The sequence below is a fragment of the Prunus avium genome, chromosome 4 (genome assembly GCF_965620075.1).
Source record: "Prunus avium chromosome 4, drPruAviu1.hap1.1, whole genome shotgun sequence".
NCBI lineage: Eukaryota > Viridiplantae > Streptophyta > Magnoliopsida > Rosales > Rosaceae > Prunus > Prunus avium.
The window spans coordinates 29,170,083-29,191,056 of NC_142287.1; the positions used below are offsets into that span (position 1 = coordinate 29,170,083).

General features: G+C 37.4%; 2 protein-coding genes across 2 annotated transcripts; one reads left to right on the forward strand and one right to left on the reverse strand.

Annotated features, from left to right (window-relative positions):
- Nucleotides 1-2,748: 2,748 nt before the first annotated feature.
- LOC110760300 (C-type mannose receptor (DUF620)) lies at nt 2,749-5,320 on the reverse strand. Its single transcript, XM_021962547.2, has 3 exons — nt 4,731-5,320; nt 4,279-4,626; nt 2,749-3,532 (listed from the first exon to the last, which is right to left on the reverse strand). Exons 1-3 carry the CDS (start codon nt 5,058-5,060, stop codon nt 3,035-3,037), a joined length of 1,176 nt encoding a protein of 391 aa, XP_021818239.1. The 5' UTR covers nt 5,061-5,320; the 3' UTR covers nt 2,749-3,034.
- A 5,577-nt stretch (nt 5,321-10,897) lies between these two features.
- LOC110760306 (organic cation/carnitine transporter 3-like) lies at nt 10,898-12,638 on the forward strand. Its single transcript, XM_021962554.2, has 2 exons — nt 10,898-11,752; nt 11,920-12,638. Exons 1-2 carry the CDS (start codon nt 10,899-10,901, stop codon nt 12,605-12,607), a joined length of 1,542 nt encoding a protein of 513 aa, XP_021818246.1. The 5' UTR covers nt 10,898; the 3' UTR covers nt 12,608-12,638.
- Nucleotides 12,639-20,974: the final 8,336 nt, after the last annotated feature.

A 20,974-nucleotide genomic window follows, 5' to 3' on the forward strand; every position in this document is an offset into this window, starting at 1 on the left:
AAGTTAGTTGGTCCAAGTTAGTTATTGCAGACAAAGCCATTGGGATAATTAAAGAAAAATTAACAAACTATAAACCCCAATAAAGCAAAAGATCGTATGAGTATGAGCTAGCTAGGAAGGAACACATGCATAGATCACAGTAAAGAAAGAAACAATAGATTAATAAATAACTAGGATATAGATCGGAACAAGGGTTTATTTGAGACAAGCGAGCTCCTTTTTAAAGATGAGAAAGAATTTTCTACAATAGAAGCCGACCAATAGTATCTATCTTTCAATGCTCTTTTTTCACTCTTTACTACTTCACATTCCTTGGGTGTCATACAAGGACGACAACAAGTGTACCTTTCATCTTTTTTCCTTTGTTCTCAACGAAGATATATACATGACCTCATCCTCTTATAAAAGATAATTAATGTGTTTAACACGATAACTAAATAATTAGGTGAGATAATGAAATGACAACAACAAATTAAGACCCAAGTGATGAAATCGTTTGAGGATTTAAGAGACTAATTAGAATTTAGATCCATGCAGAGTGAGAGAGGGTTTCTCTTTGGTGTGGAAAAAGAAAGTGGTGCCACCATAGCTTTATTGGTTGCAGAGAAAATTTAGCCACTGCAAGTTGGCAGGAAAGCTCCCCCTCTGATCTCCACATAGACACAACTCAAGAGAGAGATAGAGAGAGAAAGAGACTAAGAGAAGAGAGAGAGAGAAGAGGAAAAGATGATAAAGCCTAAAAGCAAGGAAGAATACAACGCACTCCCACGCGTGCAGATTTCGAGGAAGCTTCTATCTTTATGTGGGCAAAGTTAAAGCTAGCTAGGGATACTCCTTATTGCATTAAAAGCTGCTGCTGATGATGATGCATGGCTATATATATATATATATGTGTATAGCTAGATTGGTTAATTTATTTTTATTTAAAAAATAATAATATTACCTCAGTTTGCATGCAATATTGTTATTTGGGTTCTCTTGCTATAGATTTATATGCACAGAATCATGATCAGCACATGATTATGGTAATGATATGGTGTTCAAGGCACATCCTTCCATGCAAATGCAAATCATTTGCAGTACTTTGGATTCTGTTACCTCATTTGACAACTTTGGGTCCAGTAAAGAATTTCCTGCTTCTTACAAAGTATCCTCCAGAAGCTTCTTTTGTCCTCCCCACGCCCCCACACCCTTACTCTCTCTCTCTCTCTCTCTCTCTCTCTCTCTCTCTCGTACACATATTTTGACCCCTATAAACTAGCTCATGGAACTGGCTGTCTTTGTTTTCACCCCCCACCAAAAGAGAGAGAAATAAAAGAGCAAAGAGAAGAAGCCATCAACATTTCTTCCATGCAATATATCATCTCGATACTAATATATATACATAAAATCTCCTATCCGGACATCCGGACGTTATTATCATGCGGATACCATGTATTTTCTACTATCCCTCTTCACTTTCCTTCTTATTTACAGTTGCATCCACATAATAATAACGTACAGAGAGAATAAAGAGATACCTTAAATATATATTGTATTGATGTTAAAGAAAGGGAACAAGGAGACAAAGAGACACCTTAAATTAAGCTAGTATATAGTGATGTCCACCTACAATCCCTAGTCCCAGATTCAACTTTGATATAAAAGCTATTCATTTGGTTTTTGATCATATATATGGGACTGGAACAACACTTAAAGAGTAAATAATCGAAAGAATGTAGTTTGTCTGATATTCATATTGGCTATAACGACTAAAAAAATAAATTCTGCTTCATTTTTTTTTTTTGGATCTGTGTTAAGCTAGATTACATATACGCACTTTATGATGATTAACATCATACATTTCTGATATTATTATGTGATATGATGGTGCCTTTGTTAAATATGTTATTCATGTTTACTTTTCTTTTTGCTTAATTTTGTTAAAAACTTTGTTGACATTAAATTTATTCGTATGAACAGAAGCTCCCTTATCATCAAAAGAAAAAAAGAGAGCTCCTTTTTAGCTATTCTGGAAACAAAGCTTCTCAGTTGTATGTATGGGCCTGTGAGAACATGGACATGGTGGGTTTCATAAGTGGGCCTATTTTAAGGGAGTGAAACTCTCTTTTCCACTTTTCTTTTCTCAGTTGTTCGTTCAGGTCAAGGTATGGGCCCAAGTGTCCAAAGGTAAGAAACCCCAAGTACAATTTACTCGGGCCAACGCTATAAAATAAGGGCAAACTAGACATCTGCCACCTAAGATGATAAAGAAACGAGGGTTTTTAGGTCTAATGGTCCCTAAATTTTGACATGATTCCCATTTTGGTCTCTCAATTTCCAAAATTGTTCCCGTGGTCCTTCATCTTCACTTTAGTTAGGACAAATGGTCTTGCTATCAATTTTGTTATATTTTCTGTTAAATGCAAGGGCAAAATGGTATTTTTATAGTAATTTCATGTTAATTTCCCAAAATTGAAAATTTGGAGAACGCTAAATGATTATATTATTAGTCACATCTCCTACAATAATCTCTATTTATAAAAGATGTTATTAACGTGGTATAAATAATTTTATTATAAAAGTTTTGTGAGAAATTGTAGAATACACATGCAAATTATTGTGAAAACTCCACAAAGACATTTCGAAATAAAAAATAAAAAATTCTTTCAGGGTAGCAAATATTCTCTTAAATTCGAACCCCTAAGTGATGAATTAGAATAGATCATTTTTGTTTCCTACTCACACGACATATCCTTAAAACTGAAATAAATAAAAAGGTCATATCCTTGAAGGAAAAAAAAAAAAAAAAGGGCATTAGATTAGAATACAACAACATCCCTTATTCCACCCCATGCTTGAATTTGTCATTTTAAGCTTGGTCTTGACTTCAAAGCCCACTACATACATATTACATAATACACTTGAAGAAAAGAAGAAAAACCCAAAATATTACATCATCAACAACGTGTACCCACCACCAATATTTTTTGTGATTAGAAACAAACTAACATCCTAATAATTAAAGCTTTAATCAGTACTTAAGAAGAGTTAATCATGGTGATTGTAGAGTACTGTCCAATATATCCGCAGGAGCAATGAAATAGTCCATGGAAAGCCCTGGTACGTTAAACACAACGTCATCAATGCTCCAAGCTTCCTCCATTCTAGTCCTTGTGTACTCCATGGACACCTCACCGCACCGGAAGACGGTGGCGATCGAACGGCCCTGATGAGCAATGAGCACACCATCCACATCCCTATAGTCTGCAATGCTGCTTCCTATGGTGGTCTCCCAATAGACGGTTTCATTTTCTGGGGTTTCAACTCTAGTGAGGTGTGAGTCCTCTAAGTATATGAGGAGGCCACTCTTTTGGCAAAAATAGCCATACAATGCATGCCTTATCACCTCGGCTGGACCCTCGCTTCTCTCCATCACAGCCTCTCGATCGGCGGAAACTTTTAGTACAAAGCAATCATCCTCTCCGATTCTTTTCTCCCCCAAGCATTGTGCCTTGGCAAACAAGCTTGCTGTGCTCTTTGGGTCTAGGCCCTGCAATAAAACATAAGATATAGCCGATCAAGTTTATGAGTATACATGAAGGTTAAGCTTATGAATGGTGATATTGAATGGTTGATGCACATACTCACTTTCTTAAATTACTTGTTTTGAAGCAAATTAACAACGATGACACAATTACTCACGCACATGTGAACGACACGTATCCACACATTTTTGCAGGTGTGACACAATCAATACTATATTAGCTAATATAATTTTGGTGTAAAAAGAAACATCTCTAAAGAAAAAGAAAAAAAGAAAAGAATGAAGAAGAAGAAAGAAAGAGAGAGTAAGGAGCCATAATGCACTAGATCCGGCAGCATTCAATAAAGTGCAAAAGAAAAAGTTAAAGCAACCAAATAATACAGAAACACTTTAGTTCAGTATGTGGTAATCCCAAGACCAAGATGTTCATATAATATGACCCTAGATGACGTCAGAACGGCAATCACGTGCCGTTCTTAGGTCCCTTTGGTGCTGTTCAAAAAAAAGAAGTCTGTAGGGTAAAGCACGAGACAGTTTCTCTATCATTGTCAGCCACATACCATTTTATTGGGATTGTGATTTGTTCCTCAATCTCTATCTTTGTTTGGTAAAGCCTAAAAGCTAAGCTATTTGGAATAATTGAATGTTACGGTTCATTCATGCTCTTTATAGTTCAAATTAAATCACAAAAATAAAAGAATTTTCTAAATTCTTGGATGATGATAGATTATTGTGAGAAGAAAGTTGTATACCTGTATCAGGCGGCGCAAGGTGCGTTGAGGGCCTTTGGCTGCATGAGTACCGAGCCAAGGGGTGTGCCTCCAAACCGTCTTGCCGTCGCTACCGGCCACCACCTTGTTGCCTCCAACCACCAATTCCAAAGACCACATGCCAGGCAACATTTGCCAAAGAACAAAGCACCCACTTTCCCCACTTCTTGTTCCTAGAGTCTTGACATTTCTTCCGGCAGAAACCTCCGTTTCACAACAAACCATCTTCACACTCCCACTTGCATACATGTTTTTGTTGCACTTCTGTTGCTTCAAGCACCCTGTGGCTGCCAAGTACTGCTGTATAATGTAATGCGCTATAGAAGTTTCCTACACAATATTTTTCAAAAACCCAACATTAATTAACTAATCAATATTAGTAACAAAACATGTATATAATCCAATGTGTGAGATAAATAATTGTATTTTCTTACAAATGGGATGTCCTTGATGTGAAGGAGGTGATGATCAATTGGGTCATTGGCTTGGGGAATTGGAGCAAGGGGACAGCCTAACACACCAAGCAACAGCCTTAGGTCTTGCCTTTTGGCTGGAATAGTACCACCACTTCCATATCCTGAGGTAGATAAATTAGTCCCTGGATTAGGAAGACCACCCTTCTGTGCCCTAAACCATTCACGTATGACTTCCCAAGAGCTCTCCTTCTTGCCTCCTTCCTCTTGCATTTCAGGGTCTGGCCCTTCCATGAGCGGCGTCAATGGCTGTGGACACCATATCTGCTTCTTTCTTGCCTTGGAACCCATGAATCAGTTACTTGTGGTTTTTGGAAGATGGAAAGAGAGAATGATCAAAATGGGGTTGAGGGTTGTGAGCTTTTTAAGAGAGGAGGAGATTATAGGAAGGTTGGGAGAGTGAGGAGGATTGGATTGGATTGTACTGTATTGTAATGGGATGAGACAAAAGGGACAGCTTATCTGTCCAACGGCAGAGAATGGTAGTAATATAATAAAACCACACTATCGCATGTTGGCCTGTCTATTACTTTATTCTTCTCTCTTTAGGTCTCTCTCTCTTGTCGTTTTATTTCTATATTCATTATTCTCTTGAGCTGCTCAGCCTCTCTTACCCAGCTGAGAGGGAGAGAGAGGGGGGGCCTATCTGGATTGGTCTAGTCCCTTTTACATGTCTTGATGAGTGATCAAAGACCCTAATACCCTTTAAAGGAAACCAAAAAGCATTGTCTCTGATTCTGTTTATTGGCTTGCCCTTGTTCCTAGCAAGTATACAGTCACTATGTGGTATATACTTTGTACTTTTGTAGTATATGACAGTTTTAGTTCTTGGGGTAATGTCTTAGTTCTGGTGAGACATATCCATGAACATAGAGATAAACGTCTGTTTTTAACCTTTACTTCAATGTCTGACTCAAGATTCATACGTAGAGTCATGAGTCTCCAAAATGACTTGTCATCCATTAATAGGTTACAATCATTTATATAAGCTAATTTTCCTAATCGATATGAGACTCAAAAGATGTTCACACGACCCGTATAAATTTTGAGTATCATATAAGTCTCATTCACTTGAATTAATGACATACTCATTAAGATTATAGGATGTTGTTGATAACTATAGGTAAGTCCAGTAACGAAGTCTGCTTTCATTTCTTAGAAGACCAATATGACAAATTTACTACTCTTGGGGGGCAATAATACAAAACTTTCAATACTTTACCGATTATTACAAGAAATGCTAAAGCTTATAATTCACGATGACTTTAGATCGAATTACGTTCTCCTGTTGAATAAGTTGTCTTAAAACTTAAATATTATTGGTTTGATAATTGCCTATAAAGTTTAATATATCATATTTGAGAAGTGAGCAAAAAGCTTATGAACTACACTTATTTTGTTTCACTTTATATGAAGCATATGAATCACACTCGATGATGGGACATTTTTTTCTTGTAAATATTAGCGAATTTTACCGAAGGGTATTATGGTAAAGTGGGCTCAATGACTGCAGGCTCTGCACCCACTTCCATATAGGACAAATCTACCAAATCTTCTTTGCACATTAATAATTACTCTGAGCCTCTGGATCAAATTAATCAAAATCAAATCCAAAAACAGGGATCTCAATCTCATCACGCCTTACTTAGTACTTTAGTTTAGTACTCGGTATCTTCCCCTATCTCTCTCTCTCTCCTCTTTTGATTCTCGTCCTCGGTCCAAACAATAAACACAAAAACTCACACTTCCCAAAATGGGCCCCACCCCACATAATATAACACAAAATTATACCATTATAACCTCGAGCCCAGATTGTCCACGTGGCCGGCTGTGGAGGGTTAGATAATGATAGTGCAAACACTTGAGTTGGGGCCCACAGGAGGGTGGGGCCCGGATGTTGGTCCAAAATCCAATTAGGCAGATGGAGATGAGAGCAAGTGGCAAGCGGTGGCGATGGTGTAAGGTCGGCATCAAGGGAAATAAGTGACCGATTGAGTTGAGGAGGAGGGTGCATGAATGGTGGTGGAGCGGCGGATGGGGATTGGGGGTTTGATGATGTTGATGGGTTTTCAGGTTTGAGTGATCTTTGAAGCCAAGCTCTCTTTGTTCGTATTATATTGAGGTTCAAGTGTGGCTTTCATTGGTTGGGAGAGGCACATAATGCCCACATTGCCTTACATCCTTCAAGCAATTGTGCACATCAACACATGCGGTGTGTTTCATTGTCTTTAGACTTTTGGATTTTTATCCACAACATTTCTCTCTCCTTTCTTTATTTTATTTTTAAGCATAGAAACTTAATAGGTTGTTGGGGAAATTGCACCACATTGGATTGATTTGGATACATGTTTGGTCCATGAAATGTTAATGGCACTTGGGCTTGGGACTGGGACTGGCCAATGGGCATCATCACATTTATGATTTGGATCATAGTGGGCCTACCTCTCTCATTCGTTCTAGATTTCTTTATCAATCAATGTCCTTGTGAAGGCAAGCATTTGTTTCAATTTGTTGGTTCATCTCTTAAAGTAGACCATCACAAAATTAATCTCTTAAGTCTTGTGAGTTTGGGGTCCTGAATCTCTAAGCTTGGGGTTTCAACTTTTAGGTCCTAGGTGTTGAGACTCGAGTTTAGAATTCAGGACTTGAGATTTCCGGTTTGAAATTTAAAGTTTGTGGTTCGTGTTTTGGATTTAGATTTATAGTTTGAAATTTAAAGTTTGTGATCCATGTTTTGGATTCCGGTTTAGGACTTATAGTTTTTAAATCATTATGTTTTGGTCAAGAGAGTTTTAAATCATTAGGTTGAAGTAAAATTGTTGGAAAATACCCATTTGAAAATACCTCTTTGGAGTGGGGCATTCATTCTATTATAAGAGGGATGAGATGAGCAATTCTGAACTATATGTGTGAACCAAAGAATAGAATGATCATGCCCATTCTAGTGTTAATTAAATACAATTATGAGCCAAATGATAACTTTTGGGAAAACATGAACATATATATGCACCTCCAACTAAGCCATACCTAAGTTTTCCAACTTGCGATTAATGATCATGATATATATGCAAATTCAAGATAAAATAATTCTTAGAAACTAAAAAAAGTGAATATGTGGCAATCAGGCTATTGGACGGTATGCACATGTTGAATATATTTTTGTATGGTTAAATTGACATAAAGGACGACGGAAAAAGGAATTGTCTTGAATATAGTTTTTCATGTATAGTCAGCAAATTGTCTTGTTTGGAATAGTGCGGCGAAAGGGATTGAACTCGAATAGAGGAAGAGACACTACAATAATTACTTAGTTCTTGAGGAAATTGTTCTTCATGAACGATTTGTATGATAATGATAATCGAAGGACTAAGGTGATGAGCGCGTAAAAGGATTGTGATTTTCGTACACTTCCAATTTTGTTTTTCTTTCTACACTCCTCCCCTTGTTTCTTTCCCTTGATCCTCCATAGATTTATTCAATCCTAAGGCTAAAAAAGAAAAGGGAGGATGGCATGAGAAGAGAGTAGGAGTGATAAACTATGATTGTTCACAATGAAAACTCTTAACTTAATTTCGTTTAGAATGAATTAAACACTGAAGTCTGGTCTAAAACAATGTTTGTGACGACTTGTCAGTTGCAGTCATGTGAAATCATATTTTCTAGTGCTAAAATGGATTCGAATTATTCACCAAAGTTGTTCCTACGTATGTGTAGAACAACATATTAAAATTTAGTAGCATTTGGATAAATATAGCTCACTCGAGTCATCACACATCAAAACAAGTTTGGAGGAGAAGCTAAATGGTATGCTGGCCAAATTTTGTTAAGTCAATGGAGATGCATGAGTCAACATGTGAAGGCCTAAGCGCTCTCAAAAAATAAATATTAAAGTATGCTTGCTAAAGGAGGGAAACAAGTTTGGTTTGGAAAATATTTTGAATTACCTAGGGAGCTTCACCTAGGGAACAACACCAAAGCAACTTTTCTGGTTTTGCTTGCATTTTCAGCAATCCACTCACCAAAATCAATGGCAATTGGATACTTCTCAGTGGATGTTGGTCCCAATACTCAACCCACCTCATTTTCTCTATAATTAGAAGGAGAACTCATCAATCAACACACACAACTCTCTCAAACAAACTCAACGTCTTCAACACTTGAAAACCTCAAGCTTGAAACAACTTGCCTTTCTTTCAAGATAACTAGTTTACAACTCCTGATTATTATCTTTTTACTTTTATGCTATGCCAACACTTGATATGATTCCCAGTAGCTAGGCCAAATCCTTTACTTTTTCTATATCAAGTTTGAATAGAGAAATCTTCAGGCTATGTTGTCTACTTTTATTCAAATGTTTATATGAATAGAGAAATCTTCATATGAACATTCATCATTTTCCTTACTGTCATGTACTTTTCAAGTCTATAGCTACAATGAACTAAGTAGAGAAATCCTCAATTTAGGGTAGCTATATGTCATTTACTTTGAGTTTGCATTGATATTGAACTAAATCGAGAAATCTTCGGTTCCATCTCATTGTTTCTCATTTTCATTTTTGTTATTTTTATTTTATGCTTGTTCTTATCTTCGCACTAGAAAAATATTGAAGTCTTCTTCATTGAGGCATAGAAAAGAACCTACATTGGGCCATTTCCCCACCCAATCCACAATCGATTGATTAGAATCGATATCGGAGCGTATTTTACATTTCGCTACCAACAATGGCACGCCTGCGCAAACAATCTCATGGGCAACACCGGGCCATCGCGGAAACAAAAACTCAGCTTAATTTCGTTTAAAATGAATTCCAAGCATAGATTTATCCTACGACCATAAACTATCAAAGTAATTTCATTTGACCTATTTATAAAATTATCAAGGACAAATAAATTAAATTAATTCTCTATATGTACAAACATTAATTTATTAATTTGATTTGGAGGAGAAAAATTCTTCAGAAAATGCCCTTAACGAGGTACTAGGGTGTGGTCTCATTGTCTTTGAAAAGTGGGCTTCGCACTTGTCACGTATGCAGTTAACACATGAACACGATCAAAAGGATAAAATTGATATCATCGTAAAACTTTAGATAGTAATGTGAAAAAATTGAAAGGTCTTTTCAAAAATCACCCCAAATCTCAGGGTGTATATTTTTAAGCAACTCTATTATTAGCGATTTTAATCGAAATGAGCCTAAATTTATGTTTGAGTTTTACATTTTGGTCATTCAACTAATTTTTTCATTTTAATGGTCCTACAACTCTCTATTTAGTGTTAAATTGGTCATATTATCAAAGTTTGTCAATTTTGTAGTTTAATTAAGGGGTAAAATTGGTCAATTGAACTAAAATATTAATTAAGGACCAAGTGTCTCTCTTCTCTGACTAAATATACAGTCATCCCACATGTGATTTTGTTTTTGTTTTTGTTTTTATAGAATATCCCACATGTGATTTAGGTCCTGGGTCAAAATAAAAGGGTTTAGTGACAATTAATTAGTTTTGGTACCATGACTACATTGATTGCTAGATTACATTGAAAATCTATGTTTTCTCAAATTTATTTTTCAAATTCTTGTACATCCAACAATTGAGATCACTGATCGATTCATTAATCTTTCAAAAGCATATGGGTTTATACTCTTGTCGTCGATGAGCAGAATAAGAAATATACAAATCCCGCATGAGCTGCATTTATGTACTTGATGACAATTAAATCCATATCCAGTCAAAGATATGAGTAGATATGGAGGGCTACGTAGCACATGTGATGGCTCAAACTGAAAGCCTGGATTTGGCAAACCTCATGCTGGCAGTGGCATATTGTCGATTGCTTTTACAAAATTAACCATTACGGATACATTCCACTTTCACAAATAGAATATCATTCACTACACACTGATAGATAGATTCAAATCCGTAAGAGTGGCTTTGGGAAATTTTAAGCAAACTGCTAACTCAATGTAATCGAAAATTTACTATTGTTGACGATGAATTTTGTGTAAATTTGTAGTTGAGATTCACAGCATGTCAGCACAAGTAAACTGTACATTAAGCCGTTTATATAAGTGTATACCTTACTTGATTATATTCTAGCTTAGCACACTAGCACAACCAGAATATATTTTACATGGCAGATCCAACTCCACTCTTGCCACACTCAATCTCCTCCGACCCCATCTACACTCCCCCAATATCGCTCGACTCAGTCATCGAACGAGTCACAACCAACTCGGCCTGGCCACAGTTGCTCCAAGTCATCCTGGTCTCGTTGTCATGGTTCTTTGATGGCCAACAAACCTTCATAACCGTCTACACAGACGCAGAACCAACATGGCACTGCACCGAACATCCCAACACGACATGTCGTTCAACCTCCAACATTTGCTACCTCTCCACCTCCGCATGGGCTTGGGACAGACCATCTTCCACCACCATCATCTCAGACTTCAACCTTCAATGTGCCTCGTCCCTAATCTCAGGCCTGCCGGCCTCAGCTTTCTTCTTTGGTTGCTTACTAGGGGGGTTCATTTTGGCAACACTAGCGGACTCATCACTTGGCCGAAGGAACTTGCTCTTCCTCTCGTGCTTCACCATGTGCGTGGCTTCACTCATAACCGCGTTTACAACAAACGTTTTTGTATATGCCGCGTTGAGATTTATCAGCGGATTTGGGCGTGCTTCTATCGGCGCCTGTGCACTGGTTCTATCCACCGAAATCGTGAGCAGCAAATGGCGTGGTCGAATTGGGATTGCTGGGTTCTTTTGCTTCACATTTGGGTTCTTGTCACTACCAGGTATAGCTTACGTTAACAGATACTCGTCATGGAGAACATTATATATGTGGACTTCAGTTCCTGGCATCTTGTATTGTGTGTTAGTCTTTTTGTTTGTGAGTGAGTCTCCCAAATGGCTGTTCACTCGGGGTCGTAAAGATGAGGCCGTGGCTACACTAGGAAGACTTGGACATTGGAATCATAGCAGGTTTGGCAACATAAGATACTTATACAATAAATATATATTTTTTCTTTCTAACTTTAAGGTTGTGTCCATGTTCACAGATTCGCAGTCTCACAACGTAAGTTTGATTATTTTCTGAATGTGCGGTTTAGATTCATGACTACGTATGTGCATTCTAATTTTTTTCACAGCTTGAACCTGTACTTATCCCGCATCCCACTCTTAGAGGAATCGGCTGAAGTAGATCTATTCTCGTCGCTGAAGAACTTGTTTGAGAAAAAGTGGGCATTTCGTCGAACACTTGCCCTGATGTCAGTTGGTTTTGGGGTTGGAATGGTTTACTACGGCATGCCATTGGGGGTTGGGAACTTGGGATTCAATATCTACCTTAGTCTGACATTGAATGCAATGTCTGAGATACCTTCCTTCGCTCTCACTTTATTTTTCATAGGAAAATGGAACAGAAAGAGCTCATTGCTAACATTTATGATGATAAGTGGGGTTTGTAGCATAATGTGTGTGGTAGTTAGCTCCAGATGGATGCAGATAGGGTTGGAAATAGTGTCGTTTTTCAGCGCCAACACAGCTTTTTCCATCATAATGATTTACACATTGGAGCTATTTCCGACGTGTGTGAGGAACTCAGCCACGTCCATGGTGAGGCAAGGGCTAGTGATTGGGGCCATTTTTAGTCCGGTGTTGATTTCAGCTGGGAGAAATTACAATGAGTTTTTTTCATATGGAGTTTTTGGGGTTGTGATTATTTGTTGTGGGGTGTCTGTGTTTTCGTTACCGGAAACAAAAGGCGTGGCTCTCTGTGACACCATGGATGAACAAGAGCGCAAGGAGGTTACAGACCAGATCAATACTAGTGTTTGACATTAAACTCCTAGAGAATTGCTTTGTTTTGTAGGCTATTGATCACCAGTTAAGCATTGTGTTGAATTAATCTTGATGAGCCTCTCTTTATTACAATATGTTTCTCCATGTTCACTCTTTTGTGCTTAGACCAATTGAAGCCAAGCCAGCATAGTCATTGAAAGTAACAATGTACTAACAAACAGGACAGGCCAACAGATAACTTAGTTTAACAAAAAGTCCGTACTTTGTGTCAAGGAAGAATCAATGACCATCTGGGAAAGACAAGTAGATCTTTGAGTTCGAAACATTTTAATGTGCAAGCCGAAAATTTTAATATATGTACTAGTAGTATCCCATGTCTGATCCAAACCCGCTTGTGCCTCCTCCAATATAATATGGAGAAACAGAAACTCTGAGAAACAACGCCCTTCAATCAGATGAAATAATTGAGCATGAAACTAGTTTTGGGAGGAAGCAATTCTGCCAAGCCATCCATGTCTCTTCGAAAGCCTTGATGGACGGTAAACATTTATCCGTGGCCTCCCGGTACAAATTTCACAGTTTCGGTACAACATTTTGCCTTAAGAAAGGGTTTATGAAGGTTGAAAGGTAAAAAAAACACAGAACATGACAAAAAATGTACAAAATAAAGCATGCTTAGAATGTTAAGGATGCTAGTAATGGCAACAAATTGAGAAAGACTAATGCTAACTATGGGAATATGACTGAAACAAATGTATCAGATTGATGTCTCATAACTATGTATCTACCCCTAGATTGGTTATGTGGCAACATTTTCTAGAGTGTGACAATTATGGTGTACGGATGTTGTCGTTAAGGTAGATACATGGTTATGAGACATTGATTTGATACATTTGTTTCAGACATTGTAGGCCTTAGAGTAGGGGATATACTGGTGCACTTCACTGCTAAATTTAAGATGGTGAAGGCTTCTGTTTTGTATGGTAAGTATACAAACTTTTGTCAACCAAGTCCAAGAGGCTTCCCTCTTGATGACATTTATAAGCTTGCATATATGAAAGATAATTAGAATGGATCTACAAGAGGGAAAAACTTACCTAGCTAAAAACTTGTCCTGCATGTTGCATTCCTAAAAGGGCACAAATTAATGTGCAAACAACCAATTAAAAATACCCGCAAGTGCACGAATCTAATGAAGTATAGATTATGTAAGTACGGGGTCGATCCCACGAAGAACTTGTCGGCTTCCTATAAGTTCTAATTTGAGTACGTAAAGAACACTTATTTAACACACCACAAATGCACAAATGCAAATTGGAAACTAAAAATGAGTAAAGAAATGAATCAACACAAGAAACCAAAGAAAAACAAAAACAACACTTTCTATCACCCTTTTATCACCTATTTATCACCATTTGGACAGTGCCTGTGAACAGTGAAAATGAACAGTGCGACCGGTCGTGAACAGTGACGACCGGTCGTTTTGGGCAGATTCGTTTCCCTGTTTTTCCAGTTTCGACCTCTGTCCAGTGTTTTGCCTATAACTTTCCAACCGTTTATCCAAATTTCACGTTCTTTATACGGTTGGAATCAGCACAGAAAATGGAAGAACGCAACGCGGACCAAAAGTCCAAAACAATTACGGAAACAAATAAAATTCAGTAACAAAGACACACCACGTGTCGAACACACAACTCACACACACATTGGGGGGGGGGGTGTTTGATTTGTTTCAAGTGACCTATTTCTATTGCATGAAAGTAAATGGACTTTGAATTTAAATGAGAAAGGCAGAGATGAATTATCTAAATGTGAAAGTACCAAGTAACAAACACTAGGGTTTCGGAATCCACCCTAAACAATTCTACCCAAGTTCATGAATACTCAAGTGATAAACTCTAAACGTGTTGTTGAAGATGTTCGCAATCAAGACCAGTACGAGTGGCTCAAGACGCATTGATTCTCTCTAATGTACGTAAAGTGCAGTACGAGTGCTACAATACTTGTGCCTTCCCTATAATCGAATCTAGGTGTGCTTAGTACTTTGATTCAATTACAAGAAAAACCCATTAAGTTCAAAGAGAATATGAACATCACAAGAATCCTAATAGCATGGTGTTTACATTAGGTATTCAAGAAACCAATTCACATGGATGATTCTTACTTCATCCATTTATTGCTTAGGATAACATGAAGATACACATAATCCCAACAACCTCAAGAAGCATGCTTTCAAAGGTGATCAATCAAAGAAGAACATACATCAAGGATAGATTAATTTGGTGAATTGGAATTCAACAACAATATCCAGAAATTCATACACTCAAGTATCAAAACAATAAGGTAATCATGTTTAGGGCTTCAACCTAAGCCCTAGCTATGGAGTTTAGTTGCTCATACTTATTCCAAATACAAACTCAAAACAAAACTAGAAAGAAGTTACAGATTTTGTGAACATGGGAGCTCAAGGTCTTCAATGGTGGAAATCTCTTCCACTTCTTGCTTTGTTGCCCTTGTCTTCCTCCTTGAGCTCCCTAGCTCCAAGCTTCATCTCCAGCTCCAAAATCTCTGCAAAATTATGGAATAATAGAATGCCCAAGTTACCCACGTTCAAAAGCCTCTCATACTTCAGATTGCACTCACCTTTCCCTTGCCCATCAATTTACAGCTCACACTTTGAATATAAAAGTCATTCTTTCCTCCAAAGCCTTCACCCATTGTCCCCTTGCCATGATGAAGCTTTGTCCTTGAAAATATGCTCTTTGCCTCAGAAAATATCTCTTTCACTAAGGTAAATTCTTGTTACCAAGTGTTATGGTAACAAGAAGAATCAAGTGACACATTGGAGGTAAAAGCTGGACTACTTCGGATTTCCAGAGCTGTGGTAACATGCTGGATTGGTTGGATAGGCAATACTTGTCCAATGGAGCTCAAATTTGGATATGTTGTAGTTAACATCCATTGGAACAAGTTTCATGAAGATCATGACCTCATCCGAGCACCAGAGCATGTTGATCCCAAGCCAAGAAGTTGACCTACGAAAATGAACAAAAACAAAGTTTATAACTATTAATGCACTTTTAGCTCATTTTCATTCCAACCAAGGTAAAATCTAAGAAAACACAAAAAGGAAGTAAAAAGCTATAAATGGTCAAGAACTAACTCAAAATAATGGGTGAATAACATGAAAAATCATGTGTAAAAATGAACCGAACACTGCACAGGACCACAATTTAATTCTCAGTACGTATTTCCTTTGTTTATAACACAAATGCCCACATTGGCTTGGATCCTTCAAGAAATTATGCACATCAACACGTGTGGTGTGTTTGTGATAAACAAAGCTTGTCCCTGTCTTAGACTTTTGAATTTTTATCCAAAAATTCTCTCCTTTTTTCTTCTTCATTTTTTTTTTCACATAGAAACTTAATAGGTTGTTGAAACTATTGCACCACATTGGATTGATTTGGATACATGTTTGGTCCATGAAATGTTAATGGCACTTGGGCTTGGGATTGGGACTGGCCAATGGGCATCAGATTTATGATTTGAATCATAGTGGGCCTACTTCATGCATTCTTGAATTCTTAATCAATATGCTTGTGAAGGCAAGCATTTGTTTCAATTTGTGGGTTCATCTCTTAAAGTAGAGCATCACAAAATTAATCTCTAAGGGGTCGTTTGGTACGGCGGACTGTCATGGACTGAACTAAATGTTAGTACTGTCTTGGATTGGCTTGGCTTGGCATAAGCTGGATAAAATTAATACAGCGTTTGGTGTATGTTTGATTGGACTAGGACTATTTTTTTTATTATATATTTTTTTGACTTTTCTTCTCTCACCATCTCTTTCCTCGTTTTCCTCTCTGCTTCACTTTCTTCTTCTTCTTCCCATCTGCACCTCTTTCATCTTCTTCTTCTGTATTTTCTCTCCTCTTCTTTTGTCTCTTTTCTTTTTTTCGAAAAGTTTATCTCCTCTTCTTAGTTTTTTTCTAAAATTTTATCTCCTCTTCTTCTTCATTTTCTCTCCACCCATCTTTTTATGCCCTAAAATTCATCCCATCTCAACATACCCATTGATGTTGTTGGGGTGGTGAGAAAATTGGGACGATGATACAGTGACTTTGTTGTGGTGTTTGTTTTTTTGAATTTCGAACGGGCTCTGGCTGTTTGGGATGAAGATACAGTGGCCATGGTGGATCTGTGAATCTGGGTTGTGTAGTGGTGTGAGTGTGGGAGTAGAGATGGGAGCAAAAGAGAGATGGAGAGGTTGGGCACTGGGCAGTGGCGTGGGGGTTGGGCTGGGCAATGACTTACGAGTTGCAGACGAGCTGCAGACGCTAGCGAGAGCACGGGACAATTTACTCCCCCCATCCCACGCGGGTTTCAATAAGAACACCTAATGAGGTATTTTTGGCGGGCCCGGGATCACCAATCCCACTTAAGCTTAGAACCACATGACAACAAACATGAGATAAATTATTATCCAAGCCAGTCCAAGCCAAGGAGGTGTACCAAATGACCCCTAAGTGTTTAGTTTGGGGTCCTGAATCTCTAAGCTTGGGGTTTTAGGTCCTAGGTGTTGAGACTTGAGTTTAGAATTCGAGACTCAAGATTCACGGTTTGAAATTTGAAGTACATGGTTCATGTTTTGGATTCAAATTTATGGGTTGAATATGAAGTTTTGTGGTTTGTGTTTTGGATTTGGAATTTGGAGTTTAAATCAACAGGTAGAAGCAAATTGTAGGAAAAAACCCATTTGGAAATGCCCTATCATGCCCATTATTCTAGTGTTAAATGCAATTAGGATAATGCTACGCTTACCACATTTACATATAACATTGTGTACCACCTCTCTAATAGAGGTGGTGCCCATCAATACAATAGGGAGGAGGTGCTACACAATGTGATATATAAATGTGGTATGTCTACCATTTTCCATAATATAATTCTTAGAAACTATATCAAAAGTGAACACATGTGGCAATCGTGGTACTGGACGTACGGTATGCACATGTTGAATCTCTATTATACTTTTACTTGATTAAATTAAAATAAACACATATGTTTACCCTTTGAAGAAAAAAAAACTCATATGTTTACTCAACAATTGTTTTGTTTGAAATAGAATAGAGAACGGGCACACTGCATTAAATGGTAGTTCTTGAGGAAATTAGTTTTCATGGAATGACTTGTTTTCACATGCCATCAACTCCTTTTCAATTTGAAAATCAACAAAAGTTTCTGCGACCCTATAGATTTGGCTTCATTTTCATATATATTTTTCTTATATTAAGTTGTGAAGATACAATTCAACTAGGAAAAGAAGTTGTTTCCATTTTTGGTTTCCTTCTTGGTTTTAGATTCTTAGTTTAATTCCTACTTTGTGTTTTTTGGACATCTCTTAGAGCGGCGATAATATACTAAACTCATACACACTATACGTAGGGCTGATAATGGGTCATGTCATATACCAAACTCTCTAGAACTGCAAGAATTAGGCTCCCAGGATGGATAGAGAGCATCCATGCTATTGTTGATCTTGTTCACTGCACATCTACATTCTTTATGTACATCTAAGTCATCTGCATCTCTCCAGGAAGTCCCCCAGTTGCAGCTTCTGTAGGACTTCAGTGGTATAAGCTGGGGCAACCAAACTGCCTGGTACAGAAGTTGGGATGATAGACTTTTCCACCCAAATGATAGTTTGGAGGCCTACCCCCACCAAAGGGCAAATCCCGAGGCAAGGGATACGGATTAGCAGGGATAAAGTGAGTGGGACTTTGAAGTTGTCACAAGATGAGTATATTAAGAAGGTTCTTAGCTGGTTTAATATCAAAGATGCCAAACATGTTAGCACTCCTTTGGTAGCTCACTTTAAACTGTCCAAGGTGCATTCTCCTAAGTCGAATCAAGAGAAGAAACATATGGAGAAAGTGCATTGTACTTCAGTTGTTGGATGCTTGATGTATGCTATGGTATGTACTAGACCAGACATTGCTCATGTAGTGAGCGTGTTAGTTGGTACATGAGTTGTCTAGGTAAGAAACATTGGGAGGTGATGAAGTGGATCTTAAGGTATCTTAGGGGAACTGCTGATATGTCTCTATGTTTTAGAGATGGTGGTGTTCAGTTCAAGGATTTTGTCGATGCTGACTTTGCAGGTAACATTGATAACAGGCGGAGTACTACTGGTTACGTGTGTACTGTGGGTAGTACTGTCATGAGTTGGGTCAAGATTACAAGGTGTTGTGGCTTTGTCTACCACAAAGGAGTATGTGGCAACCATTGAGGCTGCAAAAGAAATGGTATGGTTGAGGCTGAAAAAGTAGGCGGAATTCAACCAAATTTCATTCTCAATCTTTGATTTTTGTTTTCTTCTTCTTTATAATTGTACCTATCTAGCTGTCACTCCTTAAATATTCGAAATGATTAGTGAGCTAAGCTTTATTAATAAGTTGGGCCCCTAATATGTTCCATGATATTAATAATTGATCTTACAGGTTCTAATGAGAGTCGCTTTCTGATAAAGGGCCACTATTCCCTGTTTGGTCCACGTAACGAATTTGAGGGGAAATCACTTCCCATGTCATTTCCCAAGGGATGAAAAATAGAAGATTCATTTCCACGTTTGGTGATGTCAGGAGAGTAATCGGGAGATATCACTTTATTTTCTTTTTCATATTTGTTTTGAGTAGGAATGAAAAACAAAGTTTGTATAATTTTCCAATTATACCCATATTAAATCAAGTAAAAAAAGAATGCATTTACTGATATATTGTAATTCTAAATTGTTAATGAGGACACAATAATCATGAAAAAAGTGCATTTAATGTTGACTCATTTTCCCAAACCTTCCCATAATGAGGGAAAACAAATCCCAAGTTAGGAGGATGGCTTTACTTTCCCCTTACTTTCCCATGTGCCAGGCAACCATTTCTTATGCCTGGACTTACCAAACATAGGAAAGCAATTGATTTCCTATCCCCAAGCCTTATTTCCCATGAACCAAATGGGGCTCTAGTGTGATCACATAATTAAGCTTAAATGCTATCTTAATATAATGAGTCCTATTCTATTGAGGAATTATTTAAATAATTTTATTTGAGGGACACTCTTTAGGATCCCTTATGATTTTCTTTTTAAACCTTCCTAACCGTCTATTTTTCAAATCTTCATTCATAAATCATCCTTACAAAAAAAAAAAAAATTGGAAATCATTAAGGCATCTAATTGTGACCAACAAAATAGACCAATACAATGCTTTAAGAAAAGATTATAATAAAACCATCTAATTGAGTGGTTAAATGATTTCAGATTCTCTTCTTTGGAGTTTTAACACACCCCTCCCCCCCTAAATAACCTTATTTGAGGAGTCCCTCATAAGCTGTAATTTCTATAATTTCTAATAACGTAAATTACCCTAAACAATAATGATGAAAGGGTGGGGTTTATGATATTGAATGCTGAAATTGCTATATGTTAAAATCAACACCAGCCAACTCAGCCCAAGGAAATAAAGATAAGCCCATGGAAGATTGCCAACACTTGAACTAGACAATTATAGAAAAATCTGGAAAAGTAGTTCACCGACCTAGCAACTAGATATTGTATTAGAATACTATAGTTAACTCTAGAAAAGCTGGTGCAACCCCAACCTCTATAATTGTATGTCGGCTAAGCAAGTTGGCAGTCAAATTGAAGTTTGGAGAATTAACTAGAGAAGAAACAATATGTGGCTAGGAGAAGAAGTTCCAAGTCGGTGGAACTTGGCAAAGTCGGCTAACTCTCCTATAAAAAGCATGAACCTTCTGTTTTAGAATCAATCATGAAATGAAGAGTGTGAATAAGTAGAGTGAGCAATAAGCTATAGAGCTAAGTAGTCTTTGTGAGAGGTGTGAGTGAAGTGAGAAAAAGTGCTTGTAAGAGTTTGTCTTTTCTTTGAAAGTTGTCTTGTTGTAATATTTTGTGAGTCTAATACAAGTAAATTGTTTACTTGTTTTGTCTCCAACAAGTCTAAATTAGAGTTGTATGCTCTAAATTTGCTCAACACTATATTGCCAAAAGCTATAAATAACTTTCTTTGTCTTCAATGCCATCAGGTCTGCTTCTACTTGAAGGTGTATAAATATCACGAATATGATCAATCAACCAAAATTACATGAATATGTCTGCTTCTACTTGAAAGTAAGTACATATCATGAATATAAGCAAACAAGTTTCCTTCCATTGAAATCTTATATTTTTGGATATCTAATAATTGGGACCATCGTCCCTGATCGCAATAATCTTGGACCCAAAATCATCGCAATAATCTTGGATCGTAATAATCGACGATATGCCAGCATGAGATTCCATGGCACTCGCTGCTATTCCGAGAAAGTTACAGATTAACTAGGACCA

Coding starts and splice junctions, on each gene's coding strand:
- LOC110760300 (XM_021962547.2), bottom strand. CDS start 5,060: ATGGGTTCCAAGGCAAGAAAGAAGCAGATATGGTGTCCACAGCCATTG. Junction 4,627..4,730: donor ACATCAAGGACATCCCATTT/GTAAGAAAATAC, acceptor AATATTGTGTAG/GAAACTTCTATAGCGCATTA. Junction 3,533..4,278: donor CCTTGCGCCGCCTGATACAG/GTATACAACTTT, acceptor GTTTTATTGCAG/GGCCTAGACCCAAAGAGCAC.
- LOC110760306 (XM_021962554.2), top strand. CDS start 10,899: ATGGCAGATCCAACTCCACTCTTGCCACACTCAATCTCCTCCGACCCC. Junction 11,753..11,919: donor GGACATTGGAATCATAGCAG/GTTTGGCAACAT, acceptor TTTTTTTCACAG/CTTGAACCTGTACTTATCCC.